This window comes from Achroia grisella, unplaced genomic scaffold (assembly GCF_030625045.1).
Source record: "Achroia grisella isolate CSIRO2021 unplaced genomic scaffold, CSIRO_AGI_Agris_v1 utg1174, whole genome shotgun sequence".
NCBI lineage: Eukaryota > Metazoa > Arthropoda > Insecta > Lepidoptera > Pyralidae > Achroia > Achroia grisella.
The window spans coordinates 519,285-539,707 of record NW_026712590.1 but is presented as its reverse complement, the minus strand read 5'-3'; the positions used below and the strand labels follow the sequence as shown (position 1 = coordinate 539,707).

General features: G+C 32.8%; 1 protein-coding gene and 1 non-coding gene across 2 annotated transcripts in view; both read left to right on the top strand.

The window, feature by feature from the left end:
* LOC131851760 (twitchin) overlaps window positions 1-20,423 on the top strand; it is a 114,991-nt gene that overhangs the window by 36,471 nt on the left and 58,097 nt on the right. Inside the window, exons 41-63 of the mRNA XM_059202307.1 lie at window positions 3,942-4,067; window positions 4,155-4,584; window positions 4,780-4,885; window positions 5,162-5,322; window positions 5,756-5,894; window positions 6,066-6,280; window positions 6,390-6,905; window positions 6,989-7,113; window positions 7,189-7,366; window positions 7,454-7,578; window positions 7,775-7,801; window positions 9,227-9,386; window positions 10,207-10,340; window positions 11,017-11,188; window positions 12,341-12,492; window positions 13,366-13,516; window positions 13,922-14,030; window positions 15,707-15,903; window positions 16,663-16,804; window positions 17,624-17,772; window positions 18,216-18,373; window positions 18,964-19,105; window positions 19,848-19,987. Coding sequence (XP_059058290.1) covers window positions 3,942-4,067; window positions 4,155-4,584; window positions 4,780-4,885; window positions 5,162-5,322; window positions 5,756-5,894; window positions 6,066-6,280; window positions 6,390-6,905; window positions 6,989-7,113; window positions 7,189-7,366; window positions 7,454-7,578; window positions 7,775-7,801; window positions 9,227-9,386; window positions 10,207-10,340; window positions 11,017-11,188; window positions 12,341-12,492; window positions 13,366-13,516; window positions 13,922-14,030; window positions 15,707-15,903; window positions 16,663-16,804; window positions 17,624-17,772; window positions 18,216-18,373; window positions 18,964-19,105; window positions 19,848-19,987 — 3,954 coding nt within the window. The remainder of the gene's footprint in view (window positions 1-3,941; window positions 4,068-4,154; window positions 4,585-4,779; window positions 4,886-5,161; window positions 5,323-5,755; window positions 5,895-6,065; window positions 6,281-6,389; window positions 6,906-6,988; window positions 7,114-7,188; window positions 7,367-7,453; window positions 7,579-7,774; window positions 7,802-9,226; window positions 9,387-10,206; window positions 10,341-11,016; window positions 11,189-12,340; window positions 12,493-13,365; window positions 13,517-13,921; window positions 14,031-15,706; window positions 15,904-16,662; window positions 16,805-17,623; window positions 17,773-18,215; window positions 18,374-18,963; window positions 19,106-19,847; window positions 19,988-20,423) is intronic.
* Window positions 14,854-15,016, top strand: LOC131852199 (U1 spliceosomal RNA). Its single transcript, XR_009357914.1, has one exon. It is a non-coding gene; the product is annotated as a U1 spliceosomal RNA (small nuclear RNA).

Genomic DNA, 20,423 nt, shown 5'->3' with positions numbered 1-20,423 from the left:
CAATTGTCATAATGTTCTCTGTGCTTTATGAGATTTCTTTATTAGTCATTCTTTTAACTGCTACTAAAGCGACTTTATATGAACCTAATTCAGAGTATACAAAGCTTTAATGTTACTACTCCTAGATTTTCTTTGTTACTTATTAAAAAGCTTGTACATAACATCGTATGCATCTTTAGGCCATACAAACTGGATATGTTGAAGAAGATGGCTTCATTGTGATCTTTTCCGAAGGGGTTGAACTCTGTAGATTCCCGGCTGATAAATGCGGGAGCTCTTCAAACTGGTCATGGTTTAAGGTCCTCAGTATTCTAAAAAGCAATACCATCGTTCATTCCATCTTACATTCCAAATTCTATATCTTTTCCTCTTCTCTAACATTTTCTTTACGAGAAAGGCAATAATGTCTTCTATAATAATGAGCGCTGTGAATTTTCTTTTTTCATTTTGTTATCTTTTTTATCACTATTTACAATTATATATTTTAAGCTATTATATGAATATATATCTACCTAATATTTTATCGTTGATACCTTATTATAATAAATTATTCATCTGCATGTCATATAAAAAAAAATTATATTAATAAAATTAATTAAAGCAGCAAATAAATTAATAAACAATAAAAACATTGCAAACTCTATACTAAATGTAGCATTATATTTCTTATGTCATAGTTGTCATGTCATAATTTGCATCTACAGGCATCTACTTGTTTAGAATATAACGTACGAGTGATTACTACAATAATATTTATCATCTCTCTTGTGATTACTACCTCAATTTAATAATTTACAATAATTACAAAATATTTTTCTGCTGATATAAAGTAATCTTTATTTAAAGTGAATGGTGAAGTTGCAAAGCATTAATAAACATGGCTGCGTGGTTTACGAAAAAGATGTTTCATGTATTTAAAGTTTGTATTCTATGATTGATTGATTGAATATAATTAAAATTGATTTTGAGTTGATATATGAAAACACGTAATGCCTATTGATGCATATATGCTCGTAGATACATATAGACGTAAGCAGCAACCCTGACCATCATGATTCATATAAAACAAATATTTTTATCGAGATCCCTGACTTAATTCAGTCGCACGCACGATTATGTCAATACCTATACTTTTGTAATTTATATTGTATGTTCATTCTTGAAATAATATAAATTTAGTAGCATAATCTGTTAACATACATTCAGTAGTAGTTAGTTCATTTAGTGTACTAAAATTGTACTTTGCGACATCAACGAAATTTTGCAATGATGATGATCCTAACACTATTTTGAGTTAACAAGCAAATATTACATATTAAATTTATCCCAAACAAAGTCTGTTGTCATAAAATAGATCATATAACAATTTATCCATAATCATAACGTTTTCGTCATTACGTTGCTTAGAATACTTGGCTGCAAAAGAATCATGGCTTATTAAATTTGTTTATCTATGCCTAATTAATTCTATACATAACATCTATATTCGATTCTAGGGTATCTTTGACATTAAGAGACGCAAGTCTCTGCGTGAAATGGTAGGCGATTGGCCCACTTTGATGGAGACTGTCAAAGTTAAGGTTCGATAAAAACATATAAAAGCACACGATAAAAACAAGAGACTTTTGTTCTATTGAAATAAAAATTCATAAAGTATATGTTACAAGTCTATGTTACAAGTACATGTAATAGCCAGTATTATCTTACAATATGTACCTGCATTTCGACAGGACCAAAGTGCTCTTTTAAATGAATGAAATTTAAACACTGAATGATAAAATAACTAAACTAAATCTGTCCTCCTAAATTATCATCTCTATTTATTTACCTTAGTTTACCTGTTTGTAACAGTTTCAAAAAGTTTATTGTAATCTTTCTAAAATATTTAATTTTGATTTCTATACAACGCATAAGGGATGGTAGTTTTAGAGCGATTTAAATAAATAAATGCGTTAAAATTGAATTGTAAACAATAACTCGCACAAGTTTGTATCACCACTTCACGTTTATTTAACTTGAACATGATTTTCAGGGAATGTAAGTGGAATGAATTTGATGATTACCACCAACTAAATATTTTGGAATTTTTGTCCGTTCTTTGAATTTTCAGGTTTCTCTTTGACGTCGGATTGAGGAGCTTCTATCACGTCATTATTTAATATTAAATTATAAATCTTTGTCTTCATTTACTCCATAATTAATTTCAGCTGATGCATCCGATGTTTTGCAGATGTTGATTTTTTTTAATAATATAACATGTGTTTATCGAAAGTTGAAATTGCCACATGAAAAATATTGTTATGATTATTTTCTTGCAACCATATGACACTGTTGATGAGCTTATTAAGTATAACTTAAATACATTAATATACTACATTTGTATTTATACGTAAATTATTATTTATTACAATGATTAAAGTAACTACATTGTTATTAATTGTTTATTACTTATTGTTAAATATTATATAATGGATTTGTCTGAAAAGAAGCATAATGCAAATTTTCCTGTCAGTGATATTAAATGAATAGTTGTAGATTTCAATGTATATTTAAATAAAAAATTGTTAATGAAGGAGGTTGGTTTATTATATAAGAAATTAGAGTTGACTAAGGATAAAATGGCTGTTTTAGAATCATAATAGAAGACGGTCCCTCGCGGAACTGATTCCTGATTGGCCGGTGCTACACTCGTTCAAAAGAGACGAGGTTTGATACCCACAGTGTACAATATCACGTATCTTTGTGGTATCACCAATGCAAATACTTGTCGCACAAAAACTTTTGCACTTGGTGTACGTTAGTCCAGTAGATATACTGTTACATTTTGGCACTAATGTATCATGAAAATTTAAACTGTGGCTAACATTAGTTCAAGACAGCCTAAATTGTTATTATATATTCTCAACTTGATGAGAACCGAATTGGCAAACTTGTCCTTTCAGAACTTTATTTCCTGTACATATTTGTTTGTATTTCAACATGTGGAAATGTCATTAATTTTCTTATTTATTATTGTAAAATTGTCTTGATATATCATATTATCCTTAACTATTACAACATAGGGGTACTGTTTCTCTAAATTAATTTTTAATCTGTTTTCTTTAAACCTACACTTACTTGTTGCAGATTTCGATTTTACCAAATTATTTTTTTATTATTAGCTATAATATAAACATTTCTGTCTATTCTGTGCTGTCTTAAACCAATCTTTTGTAAAATAATTCGTATTTTACCATAATCATTAAATTAATTCAAATATTTATATTTCAATGAATTTATTATTTTGGCAACGACTAATGTCATGATGATTAGTGCTATTGTATTTTTTTTATATCTACTGGATTACTACAATGTATAGCGACATAATCACAAATATCTGTCTATATTTGGCACAAACTATAGTACTTTCTACTCTTCTGTTCTTTTTATACAGCAAATCTTCAGTGCACTCCTTCGTCAACATTTAAGCACCAAGCACCTAAGATGTAATATATATTAAGGTTATTACGCACAATGTAGTCGACTATCGAAATCTTATTCTTTTATCTAATGTTTACTGTTACGTTTACATTTAATTCTTCATTTTAATTAGACAAAACTTTAATCACACTGTGGAATTCAACAATTGTTTTAAATTAATGTCCACAGCACAAAAAAAAATATGGAATGTCGAAATTCTGTACAATAGCATGGAGTGTTAGCGTGATGATCGAAGAATGGCTGATGATTCTAATGCCTCGGTTACTATCAACTCAACAGTGTTCAGTGATTTTCTTGCGTTTGAATTACTGTCGAGTAAAGTTGACGGCTTTGAGAAGTCGCCCTAAGTTTCTTCGTGGTCAGCACTTAAAGCTTTTGTATGAAGAGCACCTTTTTGTGACTGCACATGTTTACCTCTCATCACAACAGGTCCATTAATGGTCACTAACCGTTTCTTTCAGAAACAAGAGTCGTTCCTGAAACCCCTCGTAGATCAATTCGCGAAAGAAGGCAAGGACAAGAAGGTGACTTTTGAAGCCATCTTTACCAAGCCTAATTCGAAGCCAAAATGGTTCTTCCGCAAGGACGTGAGTATGATTATTTACTATCGCCGTAATTCGCACTACCAAAAATGTATGATATTGATTTTTCTTTAATTATTTTCTATACCACAGGAACTCTTCCCAGGATCAAAGTACAAAATGACGAACGAGCAAGATTCATACAAACTGATAATCATGAATCCGAAAGTAGAAGATACGGGTAAAATCACAATTGAAATCGGCGGAATTACTTGCACGGCTTTCCTACAAGTCGATGAACCTGATCCTACGTATACCTTTACAAAATCACTTAAGAAGACTACAAGTGGGTACACATTACACGAAGTAGTCTTAGAATGCGCCGTGTCAAACAGTCTCGCCATTGTTTCTTGGTGGAAAGGAGATCAGAAGTTAGAAGATGGCGATTATTACCAGATATCTAAAGATCTATCAGGTGTATGTAGACTACTAATTAAGAGCGCTAAGTTTGAGGATGCCGGAAAATACGCCTGTAAAATAGAGAAACAGCCTGATAAAACTGAAACTGATGTCAAGATTGTGGGTGAGTCATCATCATTTTCTAATAAATTATTAAAGTAACTTTTCATTTTTTTCTATAATTTTTCGTCCACAGTGTCTTTTTAAGGGCTTCCCGCAAGACTTTGTCTTTTGTACTTACTTTTATATGTGGTCCTATTTTTTATATTATATAAAAATATATGTAACAGTCATACATTATTTTTGACGATTCTTTCAGAATATCCATACAAATTTACCAAAGTTCTTAAATCGCAACAAGCGATTGAGAAAGATACCATTACATTACTTTGCGAACTTGACGATGCTTCTGGTGAAGTGAACTGGTAAGTAAATCAAATTGATTAATCATTATTACTAGTTAAAAATGTATTCTTATTTACCCTACTTATTAGAAGGAAACAATAACTGCAATTAATTCTTATCCGCAAAGCCTGTAGTAGCTGGATCTATTTCGTTTACGGAATGACTTGATGATTATTTGCTTGCTATATAATATAATGTGAGGTTAAATACGGGAAAAGGAGTTTATTTTGCATTTACAGAAGTATTTATTTATAGATTATATACTTAATTGGTAATTAATCAATGTTTTATGTTAGGTTCAAGAACGATGAACCTTTGAAGACAGACAAGCGCGTGACAATAGTGAAAGATGGGCGCAAACGAAAAGTGGTGATCAAGGATGCTAAAGTAACGGACGCAGGAAACTTCAAATGCGTCAGTAACGCCGATGAAACTGCCTGCGAGTTGATAGTCAATTGTAAGTCTTCTTTTCAAACTGTATCTATGTTGTGCAATGCCAATACAAAAAAAATATCATGGCATCCCAAGTAAAGTTATATTATTTATTTGTCATTATGTTTAATGAGAATACTAGGTACATGATATTGCGTAACATGTAGATGGTATTACATCAGTAGTATTCTATTTATTAAATATAAATATCATTGATAGATAGATAATTTATGGAGATATTGGGAGTATGAGATTACCTATGTGTATCGGGATCATTATTTACGGTCTATTGTTTGAGTTTACTAGACCTAAACAATTTTAAACTTTACGTTTCAGTTTGCAAACAAATATTCAACGGATAATTCACGTATTGTGTACTTTACTAATATAAGACTTTTATTGTGATTCATATTAATAATAGTTATATATATTTAACAAAAATCTTGTGATGTTCCCAGACTCGAATCGCTTCAATAAAAAGTTGAAGGACACCGAAGCAATTGAGAGGGACAAGGTTGTGTTGGAAGTCGAGCTCCAGGATCAGACTGCTGAAGCCGTCTGGTCTTTCAATGGACAACCTATTGTTCCTAATGAGAGGTAAACTATAATAGAATAATAAAATGTAATCAACAATTGAAACTAAATACTTTATCCCGTAATTAAATATTATAATTATATAATTATAAAATATCGTTATAAATAATATATATATATATAATTATAAAATATCGTTATAAAAAATAGATAAAATGTCATATTTTTTTATAGGATTGAAATTAAGAACCTGGGCGGCGGCAAACACCAACTTATCTTTAATAAATTAGAGATGGAAGATGATGGTGAGATCCTATGTGAATCTGGCAAGCTGAGCTCTTCTTGTAAGCTCACTGTCAAAAAAGGAGAATCGAAACCAACTATCGATTGTCCGGATGAATTTAATGGACCAGCTGGACAGCCGTTTGTCATTGAGGTGCCTTATAAAGGTTTGTTTATATATATAATATTCCGAAAACTTAAGAATTGATATTATAGGAAATGTATTTAGTAGAACCTACATTTTTAAATTTATTTCATTGAGTGTTATATTAACAGTTACCGGCACCCGACAAACGCCAATTGAGGCTAAATTGTGGAAAGATGGAAAGGCATTACCTGTTAAAGAAGTTGAAGCAGTTGTCGAACAGGAGAAGGTTCTATTTAAGATTAAGAAACCAACGAGAGAAGGATCAGGCAAATATCAAATCAAACTAACAAACGCCCAGGGTGAAGATTCTAAAAACGTTACCATTAACATGCAGAGCGTACCTACACCCCCACAAGATGTGGAAGTATCGGAGATTTTCCAGACGTCTTGTGTTGTCACTTGGAAAGCACCGCAGGACGATGGTGGTTCGCCCCTTGTCAAATACGTTATTGAAAGACAGGATTTATCTCTCAAGGCTGGCTGGGATAATGTAGCTGAAGTACCAAGTGGTCAACCGACAAAGATTAAGGTTGAAGATCTTATTGCGAAGAAGACTTATAAATTTAGGATTCGTGCTGTTAACAAAATTGGTTCCAGTGAACCTGGACTCTTTGGCAAGCCTGTACTGGCTAAAGATCCATGGGGTAAGTATTATCTGTATACATTCAGTATCTACCAGACTTAGAGGAAATGCGTGCATTTACTAACATTTTTGCTCATTCTTTAGATGAACCATCCAAGCCGAAAAACGTCGAGCTTGCGGATTGGGATAAAGACCACGCTGATCTCAAATGGCAGAAGCCAGATAACGATGGTGGTGCACCAATCACTGGTTACGTAATTGAATATAAGGTATGCTTATAGGATAATTTTAGATTGAATATTCTGTAGAAAGATATGCTTGTAATATACAATTAATGCTTACAGGAGAAATTCGGCAAGGACTGGGTAACTGGTAAAGAGGTTCCCGGAGACTGTCTAGCTGCAACGCAAGATGGTCTTAAAGAAGGTTGTACCTATGAGTTCAGGGTTCGTGCTATCAATAAAGCTGGACCTGGTGAACCTAGTGATAGCACTAAGCCGATTGTTGCCAAGTGCAGATTTGGTAAATTATTTTATAATTTAAATAATATATTTGCTGTTGTAAATCTTTATTTTATTAATTGAGATTCAATAATGAATTTTATTACAGTGAAACCCTACATCATTGGTGAGGGTCTTCAGGGTATGATAATTAAAAAGGGACAGGTTATTGTTTATGATATTAAATATGCCGGCGAACCTGAACCCGAAGTTAAATGGATGAAGGGTGAAGAGGTAACTATACTATATATATCAATTGATATTTAATTTCAGATATAGAAATATTGACTTTAAAATTTAATAGCCATCTGTCCAAGGTTCTAAAAAAATGGTAAAATTAACCTTGTTATACATATGTTCACAGTAAAAAAAACCATAGAATTAAATTAATATTGTTATTGACAATTATTTACTTTTTTTTTCAATAAAGAAACGAGGAAAGCCGTACACGGAGAAGGTCAGAGGGTGAAACTAGATGTTGTTATTTATATGTTCTAAAAATTACTCAACATTATATAAACCTACTTCTTATACTATGTGGCTAACATGATTACTCTTCAATGAAAATACTTGTATACTTACAATTTGAACCAAACCGCATACATAATATATAAGCATTTAAAAAAATATTCATACAATGTAAATAAAAGTGTTATGAAGAGCAAACTAAATAGAATTAATCGTAATTGAATTTAAAAACCAGTTAATGCTATAGATATTATATTACTATTTTGATTTTCTGAAATATTAATCATCATGTATATACGGTTTGATTCAACACTGTTCAAAGTATCGCAATGGATGCGATTCTTTAATTCTATCATTTAGAAATCTCAGTGTCGAAGCTTTCAATGTTGTAATTCTATTTAAACATCTATATTAGATTCTTATTCACAGCAAAAATTACTTTCTTTACAGTAGATTGCACCTAGCACTGGTAATTCCATTTCTTTCAAATACGAGACGATGTCATAAATTAATACTTACCTATATTTATAATTTATGACAATTATGTTTTTTATTGTAATCGATCATGGGAAATACAGATCCATCATCGATACTAATAATATAATTCATTACTTCAGTATTTTATTGTGTTAACAAATTCACATGCAAGAGAGGCAGTGTATTGCCTCCATCTATACATAACATTCTAACACTACTTCTCTATGACTGGACAATTTTATTTATTTATGGGTTAGCATCTGATCAATCATTAATATTCACAAACTTTCATATTATGAACTTCACGCTATTTCTTATAACATTTTCACATCACTAAGGTTTAATATGTTCCATTTATCTATTATATATTTATGATTATTATCTTTCTTCATTGTTTATACTCAATAAATCTTAATATAGGCTATAGACTTTTAATTGAATTCTTTCTCTAGTCCGAAGCCTGTTTTTGAATCTTAAACTAATTCTATTAATTTTCCAACATACCATTTCGTATGATAAATCTTTTAATTCTCTTTTAACTTTATAATTAAAGTCATTACTTATCAAAGTATTCCTAGCTTACCCTTTTAATTAAGATTATATCAGCATTATATAAGTGTACCTATAGTTATTTGGCACTTCTGTGCAGTAACTCCAATTACAAATAAGATTATAAAATTAAAGGCAAGTATAGAAATATAGTTTGTAGCCTATTATTATTCTCTGAGCTTCTTAAAGCATTTTTGATGTTCAACTTTCAAATATTCTATAATATCTAAAATTAATTATACTGTAGGTCTTCTTAACAATTCTATTTAATACATCCAATGGTATCTCACTATAATTCATATCTCACCATAACCAAAACTTCATAACACCTAATGGTCAGATGCTTTCCCTTATGTTTCCATTCTCATACTTCTATATCTACCTCTAGGAAATTCATGATGATGGCGACCGCATCACAATTGACAAGTACGAAAGAAACACGGTGTTGACCGTCAGGAAGACCACCAGACCTGACAGCGGGAAGTACAAGTTGGTGCTGACTAACTCATCAGGAACCTGCGAGAGTGTGGGCGATGTTGTTGTGTTGGGTAAGTACTATAATAGGCAGGGTGGCATCGCCAACCGGGCATTTCCCGTCCAATAATTCCAATCGAAATTACAACAACCTGAGCTGAAGTTTGAACCCCTAGCGGTGCCCTGAGACTAAAGTCGTATTGTCAGACAGGAGTTTGCTTTCACCTACCCCATAAGTCATTCCGCGGGTTTGGAGTGCCATCTGCCCTCGCCCCCTATCAGCTGGTAAAGCTGTAAAGGTCAGCTGCGGCCAACAGTATTAAAGTAGTCCGCAAAAAAAGCCGACCATCGGCAGCGCCTGTGTAAACCTTAGAAGCGCCTCTTTTTTGTCGTCGTATTTAGGCAATTATTTTTCGAACTTTGACTGAATATATGATATCTTAGGAGACTTATACCCACTTATATATAATCAACTATTGTTGTGTAAAAAAATTAATAACTGTCGCTGTTTCATCCATTCCCTTTATTGTCCAGCCTGTATGCGTCGTATACTTCGCATTTAAGGACGATGTTGACCTTATAGTTGACCCTGCCAAATTAAAAAGATACCAATTTTGGCCAAAGTAATTTGCGTGCCTATCTCTTCAACTTCTGCTGTCAAGTATTCTTTGTAAGCCGGAATACAAGTTTGAAAGATGAAAATGTCAGTGAAATAGTAGGGTAAGGAGGTATAAAAATTAGTCCTTTGGAATAGCAAAACAAAAAGTATCACGAATGTCACATGATGACCTGATCCATTATGTATATTAACTACGACGGTTGATTGTTCATCTTGTATACCATTTCGATTGCATAAATTTAAAATATATTCATAATATAATATATTTTTCACAGACAAACCAAACCGTCCGAATGGTCCCATTGAAGTCGCAGACATCCGCGCCGAGAAGGCTACAGTCAAATGGAAGAAACCAGACGACTGGCAAGGATCCGACATCACCGGATATACTCTCGAGAAAATGGATATGGTAATTTTATTAATATTGAAATTTTTGCCCTTTCTATGCTATAATCTGCCGGAAACAGCTTGATTTGCAAAGTTGCACTCTTTCAGTTCCTACCTTTATAAGGTGTAAAATTTGTAATGATTCAATAAAGGACTATGCACTTATTTCAGTGCTAGATTAAGTATAGAATCGTACATATAATTTTTCTTCCTTCCAAAAAAAAACTTTAATTAACTAATTTACATGTCTATTTATTATCTTTATAAAAATATTGAACAGGAAACTGATAACAAGTATTGTACTGATTAAACAGCGCAATCTTACAATCAATTAAATTAAAGTCAATCGTGATTAATTTACAGAACTTATTTACTATTAACCATTTATTAATAATAATAAAGCAGGTACGACAACTATCTTTAAATATTACACTTCGTATTACTTTGTATACTTAAATGACTACTTTTTTTTAGAAATAGTTCGGAGTTGAAACAGAAAGCTTTGAATTAACGATTTGCTTAGATTGTTTCTATTATTGTCCCCTGATTTCTTATAATTCGCGCTTTCTTTACATTTGATTTTATTAAAATTTTCTTAAATGTTTCCATGTACACTCATATCTGAACGCTGAAGCAAAACTATAAATTAATGCAAAATTAGTTCTTTAGGATTAAAGTGATTTGTCTGTGTTTCACAGGACACTGGAAACTGGGTACCATGTGGCGAAACTGGACCAGAACCAACAGAATTCCAAGTGAAGGGTCTCACTCCGAACCACAAATATAAATTCAGGGTTCGCGCCGTCAACAAAGAGGGCGAATCAGAACCACTAGAGACGGATGGTTTCATCGTCGCCAAAAATCCGTATGGTGAGATTTTTTTAATTGATAATAATTGATAATAATGGAAATGTGCACCGGACTGCGCTAATGGTTTATGCTGGTGGCGCCTGTGGTGGTGGTGGAATAAGGTCAGGTCAGTTGTTAGCCCATAGTTTAACTGCGTAGAGATCAATCTAACAAAGTTTATTGTTAGCTCATATTATAATATGGGAGTGTTGCCTGATATTGTTAAGTGAAGTAAAGGTCAGCAGCGTTGAAAATTATAATATAATAGGTGGTTCGAAAAATAAAAGTTATTCCAGTGAACCTGTTGTGTCAAAACATTAGTTTCCTTGGGATATTATTAGAAATCCCATTATTTTCAATAGTAACAGTATTGCTTTATAAATTACGTATAACATGACCTATTTGGCAACTTAATGAAACTACAATGTTGCACGATTAAATTAATGAATCAAAAGCTGATCAGTCATTAAATGCAATGTGCAGTTTAGATTTAGTAAGTATATAAGTGATAAATAGTCATGTTTATAAAATATGCTAGGTCATTTTTATTTTATTTATTTCTCATACGCATACTTATGATATTGATAGAGTATTTACTCACAGTACAGGGAAACAGGATATAAGGCTAAAGTACCACAGACCGTACCTTGCCTTCTACACCTTTTCTGTAATTGGAATGGGAAGGTCCATCTGATTGTAAGCGGTAATCGTCGCCTATGTACATGAACAGCATCAAGGACGCCACGTTATCATGTGACGCCCATGATATCATGTTTCCCGTAATTTGACGGCCCTAATTTTACCCTACATTGAAAATACTACTTTCAAACTTGCTTGGGGGCTAAAATAGGCGAGACTAAGTTTTTACAAAAGCCGGTACCAGTTTCTAGACTAAAAGTCGGTAGTCGAGATATTGTAAATAAAATTATTTCTCTTAATACATAAGGATGTATGCCTAAGAACAATAATTGTTTTTTTATCCATCTATGCATTACATATTTTTCTTAATATTGTTTTAACGAAACGCATTCAATTGACAGTTGCTGTCATTCTTATAAGTGACAGCTGTTTGTTTACAAACAAACATTTAGGAGGCAAATGGAATTCAATACCATTGTATTTAACAAACATTTTAAAACCTGTTATAATAATGGAAGTAATATTACACTTTAGACCCACCAAAGGCGCCCAGCAAGCCTGTGATCATCGATTATGATAATGTATCCGTGACGCTGAAATGGGAGCCACCTTCGGACACCGGTGGAAGACCAATCCTCGGATATGTGGTCGAAAGGAAGGATAAATTCTCTCCTGATTGGATTGAGGTAGGTACATATTACAATATTGTAATTTATTTACAGTGTAACGGAATTAAGTAAGTTTGGATATAATAATAAGTATTTGTAATTATTGGGTTAAGGAGACCCTGAAAAAAACATTGTCTATTAAAAAAAATAATTATAATATTGTTGCAAAATTATCCAAGAAATTGTTTATAAAATCAGTACAAAAAAAAGTTGGGAACAATTAAAAACTATTGCTTTAAAGTTTGTTAACGAATCTAAATATATTTAGAAAGATCTGTTTGATTTTTTATAGAAATATTTATGTTTAAAGACTTGCTCTAGCCTGTGATTATTACTATTTTGTTATTTGATATATTGTAATTTATTAGTTATGGATTAACAAGCATTTTTTAAATTCTTTTAACCTCTAGAAAGCCGAGTTTCGACTCACTGCAATACAACAGATTATAACAGGCTGTATTCCAAAGATAAAGAGTATTAGTATAGAACTAGTATTATATTTTATATGTTAAATAATAAATTAATATGTTATAAATTTGAATTTGTTCAATTTAATAATTAAATTTCTGTCTCTACTGACTGATTAATTGTTTCTTTAATTTTATAGTAATAGGGTGTTTACATCTGGTCTGGTCATAATATGACTAGAGTATTGTAGTGTCTACTAAATCAGGCTAAAGACTATAGATTAAATACCCTTACATTGTTTATTATTGTTATTTATTAATTTATTATTTGTCAGCTTACTTACATTTCACATTACCATGGGTTAGAGTTGAACAATACATTTTTTTTCCATCAATTTCTTTTATTGTTTGTATTAATAAGTACCTTTCCTTGCCTAGTGGCAAAAAGTATATAAATAATTCGATATGTAATATTTATTTTCAGGTGGTTAAAACAGAAGATACCAACACTGAATATAAAGTGGAAGGGCTTAAAGAGAAGTTGGTGTACCAATTCAGAGTAAAGGCCTACAATAAGGCTGGTGTTGGAGATGCTTCCGAACCAACTGACAACCATCTCTGCAAGCATAAGAACTGTAAGTAATATGATTGGTAACATAATATTAAGTAATTTTAGAATAGTATATATAATGATTTTTATTTGTATTCCAATAAAAATGTGTTCCAAATTGTAGTTATAATAAAATTGAGACAAAACAGTCCTAAATTCCATCAAATGCTAATAATTATCACCAAACCTCCTATTATTATTACAGAACATCTGCACTGAAGCTGCCATGACAGCAATATGTTGATTGGAGTCCTTTTTAGCAAATATTGTGTAATACTTTACCAAAGTATTACACAATATTTGCTATTTATAAATATGATAATTCTTCCATTACTTGTATTATTTCTAAATGTAGAAATAAATGGTATTTATTATTGTTAGTAAGAAACTCTTATAGATCTATGGTGCTCACTTTTTTTTTCTATTACAGTGAAACCTCGCATCGAACGCAGCACATTCAAATCAGTCATCATCAAGGCTGGACGCACTCACAAGTGGTCGGTGGATGTCTTTGGTGAACCACCACCAGAGTGCACATGGTAAATAAATAAATATTATTTATTACATGCCACTGAAGTTTTATGAAGATTATTTTTTTATACATAAAGTGAATTTATAATCAATAAGTATTGTGGAGTATGGCACTATCAATTATTTTATTTATTTATATAAATATTTATATTATAATTTCTAAACGATGAACAACCAAGGATAATGATTATAGATTGGCGGTAAAAATATAAGTAATGAGTACATAGAAATTATTTATTTCTATATCTATAATAATTACATATCAACACAAATTGTTAAAAAATGTTTACCATTAATCGAATAATTATTATTTCTTTTTAATGTACCTAGGATAGATGAAATTCATCTTCTTAGTATCTTGACTGTCTGTTGAATACAAATTCAAATTAAGAACTAAGTTAAGACTAATATTGAGTGGATTAACGATAAATATGTTATTAGTAAATAATTGCATATTTTATAATTGTATCCACAACACATAATTTATAAAGTGTGCATGTTTACGCTACCAACTTTTATAGCTAAAGATACAAGTGTGACAAGGAAATAAATATATCAAATAAAATCGATATTCTTGAAGAAGCAGTAGGAATATTTCTTAATTTACGAACATGCTCACGTCCGTAACGAGCAGTGCTTTCACTGCTTTCGTTTAGCGCCCTCTAGTATTCTATTTTGAAATTAAGTCTCTTAAGGGTGTTTCATGCAGATGCCAAACCAAAACGTTCCATCACTTTATGTCTCCACTAGATGTCGACGCTGGCCAATTTACATCGCGCTATTAAGATTTTTTCGCTTAGAATGACCCTCCCGCTGTAGTTTCGTAAAATCATACTTACCTGGCGTAGGAGACACCGTGATCAATAAGGCGGTTCCCCCAGGGTGAGGCCCTTCCATTGCACTGCGGTTGGGTTGACCCCTGCGATTATCCCTAATGTGGATAACTCGGACGCGTAATTTTTGGTAGTGGGGACTGCGTACGCGCTGTCCCCTCCATATGTAATGAATATTACTTCTCCAACCCTCAATAACCACCGTGAAGGACGTAGCGCAAATGCTAAGAAAAAGCGGTTACGCGTTTTTTCTTAGCATTTGCGCTTATAAAACTATAAAAAGCTTGTAGCAATGCAATGTATGTATGCATATGTTGCATAAATTACTGTATGTACTTTTTTATCTTAAATTAATGTAATGTTAAATTAAAATAGCAGTTTTACTTGATCTTTTAATAGCAATACAATCTAATAAATATTTATCTAAATCTAAAAAAGCACGAAGTAAATGCTTCTATGTACTTTCAAGTTCTTAGTAATAACATGATAAAATCAATTTAGTTTTATATATGGACCAACAAATAGTCTATTAAATTCATACTAATATTATAAATGCAAATTGCTCTCCGACTGTTTTTAACCTTTTCACGGCTTAATGAACGGCTGTTAATCAAATTTGATATAGAGATTGTATCATGAGGACGGACATAGATTACCATCTAAAAATGCAGACAAAGCTGCGCGTATAGCTAGTCATATTTAAAAAAACATTCCGCCACGACTGTTATCCCATATGAGGTAGTCGGAGAGCGATAAGACCGCCTTATATACTACTTATTGTATTTTTTTAATTAATATATTTTCTGTATCTGTTGCTATACCTACAGTGTATAAATAAATAAAAATTACAGGTCGTGGCGTGAAAACATCAAGCTGGTAAACACAGAACGTATCAAGATCGAGAACAAGGAATACCACACTGACTTCACTATAGTGAACGCGGTACGACGCGACACCGGCAAATATAAGTTGCGGGCCGAGAATTGCAACGGCTTCGACGAGGAAACCGTCGAGCTGACTGTCCTTAGCAAGCCTAGCTCACCTAAAGGTAATAATACATAGTTTATTGTATTAAGGGTTATTTCGAGCTGACTATACTTAGTAAACCCAGCTCACCTAAAGGTAATAATACATATTTTATTGTGTTAAGGGTTATTTCGAGCTGACTATACTTAGTAAACCCAGCTCACCTAAAGGTAATAATACATATTTTATTGTATTAAGGGTTATTTCGAGCTGACTATACTTAGTAAACCCAGCTCACCTGAAGGTAATAATACATATTTTATTGTATTAAGGGTTATTTCGAGCTGACTATACTTAGTAAACCCAGCTCGCTTAAAGGTAATAATACATACTTTATTGAATTAGGTAGTATTTTTGCTTAGGTCTATTTTATCATAATACCTCGGGTGTCTAGTGGTTAAGTATACCGCTTTACTTCCGATGGTAGCGGGTTCGATTCACGAATTCACGTAAATTCGACGATCGGAGTTTGGTCACTAATGCCAAACGTCAAGTATTCGCAAATTTAAAATTTCACCGATATTTGAAGCTTCGGACAAGTCTAAAGCCTAATATGTGAGAAAATTATAACATATATGCCATTCTGATGTATAAACTATATTATTGTAAAGTTTCATTAAAATGCATTCAGTATTTTTTGCCCGAAAGATTAACAAACATCCATCCATATTTACAAACTTCCGCGTTATAATATTAGTAATATTTGACAAAACCACTATTCGTGGCATCTCTAGTAATGGTCGGCGCCACTTGTTAAGTAATCTGTTACTCTTCTTACCAGGTCCACTTGAAGTGACAGATGTACACGCCGAAGGCTGCAAGGTCAGATGGGAAAAGCCAGAAGACGATGGCGGCTCCCCAGTCAAGGAGTACGAGGTCGAGAAGATGGACCTGGCTACTGGAAAGTGGGTCCGTGTTGGAAGGTGAGTCTATTGCCTAAACTTGCAAATTATAAAAAAATCTTTCTCTCATATAGACTTTGTATGAAGTCATCTGTATCTGAGCAACTTTATCTGTAAGCTGTTTTGTTTAAAGGATGAGAAGTGGCAGTGAAATTACAAGGATGTGATGCGATACCCCATATGTGTTGCACACATTAGGAGTATCGCATCGCATAATGATGTGTCCTGATGGTAAGTGGTCTATACCACTACATATACACATACATATACATGTATGTATATACAAGGTAGGTATATACATACCTATATACCTACCATGATACTCACTTACCATCAGGTGTTTGACATCAAATTGATATTCCGACTACATAAAATAGTATATTACGATATAAGTAAATAAATAAATATTGGTTATAACACACGAGGCAGAATTTCATCTGTCGGTCTGTAATAGAAGCGATTGTGTTAAATACGCACGTATATCGTACACCGTTTTTCAACACACTTGCAAGGCAATAGAGTAAAAAATAATTATTTTATATATTGTTTATTTTTAATTATGAAAAACAATTATTAAAGTTATACGTATTTCCCGCCGTTTTACTTTTTTAAAATGCTGGCTGGCGGCTCGCGGCAGTCAGTTGAAAATTTGAAAAGAAAAAGAAATAGTGCGGTTATCGAATATTACTTCAGCTATTAGTATTTATAATGCACGCGTGTCGAAAACCGCTGAAACTAGATCAACTTTACGAGGAAGTGTGTTGAAAATAAATTTATGACATACTTACGTCATTTGAATAACAAACGGTAAAACAAATATTTGTTTGTGCTTTTTGACAGAGTGGCCGGCGACAAGAAGCCTCTGGAGATGGACATCACTGGGCTCGAACCCGGCCATCAATACAAGTTCAGGGTGACAGCCGTCAACGACGAGGGTGACTCTGAACCCTTGGAAGCTGACCGCGCCATACTCGCGAAGAATCCATTTGGTAATTTTTATTACTAATTTCAACGTTGGTTCAAATTATAAATTAAAGTAATTTCAAAGATGATATTAAATTTATTACAATACATGATCAATACGAATATTGTTTTTAAAATATATAAAAAAAGAATAAAATCACCTTTTTATATATTAAATATATCATACTATACATGTATTGACATAATGAAAATTATTATTGAAATATATTTATAAAATAATATAAATATTAATTATAATAGCGGCATGCCTCGGGTTAACACTGGTGATTATAGTAGAGATGACTATTTTATTTTTTAATTAAATTGCTCTTTATAATCTCATATTGTAGCTTTCTACAAGCTTTTTTTTTTCAAAATAATATTTCAATATTGTCAAATATATCCACCAGCATTAATAACGATATAGATAATTGATTTAATCATTTATTTTATTATTTTAAAATTACAGATATATCTGACAAACCCAGCAACGTGCAAGTTGCTGACCACGACAACCAGAGTGCTGAGATCAAATGGGACCCACCCAAGTCCGATGGTGGCGCGCCCGTCCAGAAGTACATCATACAGAAGAAGCCCAAGGGCGGAGACTGGGAGAATGCTGGAGAGGTATATTAGATGCTCTATATTCTTATTGTAAAGTTCAAATCGCGGTTTGGCAATGCTATGGGCAGCCTTCTCTAACGGTTACTTTAAAGGTCACCTATGATGTTTTTATGGTTGATAATGGAATGGTGTATCCGCCTGCGCTAACAATTTACGCTGGCGGGGCACCAGTGGAGGATGATAAGATGAACATGAGGTCAGGTCAGTTAGGCCTCTCCCTGGACACCATCGTGATAAATTCACCAAGAACCGCGTGAAGGTCAACATGATCTGGTACAATACTAGCAATAAGATCATCAGTCCATATTACTTACAACCCCCTTTTCTCCCAGTCACCTATGGGTAAGCAGTATTAGAATAAAAAGCTATATGCTTTTATAATAGAATTTTTAACATGGAGTTATTGTTGGAAAATAGTAATATTTCAGTAACAATTCACACAGCACCATCTAGTCCTGAGCTAAGTAGAGCTTGTGTTATGAGTACCAAACAAATTATATACATAGAATATATGATTTTGTATATCCATACATAATATGCATAAAACACTCTCAGACCGATATAAATAAATATAATCAAATTGTACGACCCAGGTGCCTGGTACAGCCACATCAGCGAAGGTGGATGGATTACCAGAGGGTAGTGAGTACCAGTTCCGAGTGATCGCAGTCAACAAGGCCGGCCAGTCTGAACCATCAGACCCGACCAAGCTGACCACCATCAGACACAAATCCCGTGAGTAAACGTTAACATGAAATTTGTATGGTAATCGTGTAAATGTTTGTTATATCAAGTAATTGGTTAAATTGAGGCTTGTTATATCCATTTTATGTTATTTTTGTATTTATGTACTAGGATTGATCCTAGTAACATTAGATTTAATTAATTGTAACTCTAATAACACTATGGGATAATAATCTGAATGAAATATTATTATTATTATAATGTGGTTAAGTTGGTCTAAGGTTTGTTATATCTAGTTTGCACTGTAGTTTTATTGATCACAACATTAGTTGAGGTCACTGAGTAGAATGTGGGTATACTTACAAATAACCCTATATCTTGCTACATGTCATCAAAAATACAATCTCTGTAAAATTGCATTTCTGTATTAAAGTTCCCCTTTTCCTTTTATAAAATTACTAGCTACTCGCCCCGGCTTCGCATGGGTGTACATGTATTATATATATAAACCTTCCTCTAGAATTGCTTGCTTGCGGTTTTTTAATAGATGGAGTATCTGTTAAAAAAACCGCTTCAAAATCCGTTGCGTAGTTTAAAGATTTAAGCATACACAGGACAGACAGCGACAGCGCCTTTGTTTTATACCATGTAGTGATATGCTCTCGATGAGTATTACAGTATTTAAGGTATCCATTGACACTAACGCTTCATTATTTTGAACCAAATTTACTTTTCTTCAAATATTCCTTGAATTTAATTAAAATGTAAATTCCATAATATCAATGTGTTGCAGTGAAACCACGCATTGACCGCACCAATCTGAAGGCATTAGCGGTGCGTGCTGGTAAGCCGATCTTCTTCGACGTCAACGTCAAGGGCGAACCGGCGCCTAAAGTGCAATGGTTCCAGAAATGGAAAGCAGATGAGAAGGAGGTGGGTTCATATTTGCAGATACAGTGAAAATTCGATTAACTGAACTAATTATTGTAAGGCATTTAGATTATCGAAAATCCCTGTAATTATATGTGCAAACAAAAGCTGGATTTAGTATATATATATGTTATTAAGCTTGAACTATAACTTGCCTCACGTTGTTATGCTACATATGAATGGATAGTTATAAGAGACGAGGAAGGTCGAAAAATAGATGGGTGAACTGTTTGAAAGATGATATAGTAAGAAAGGAAGTAACAAGATGATTCCGAACAACGATGAGTGGAAGAGATTTTTTCTTTCATATTATGCCGACCTCAAATAAATGGGACAAGAAACAAACAGATGATGTCACGTTTTATACATCCCGTCTCGTATCCGGTCCAAAGGCTCATAACGTTGGCAGCAGTTTCTCGTTAAATTACTAGAGGGGTCC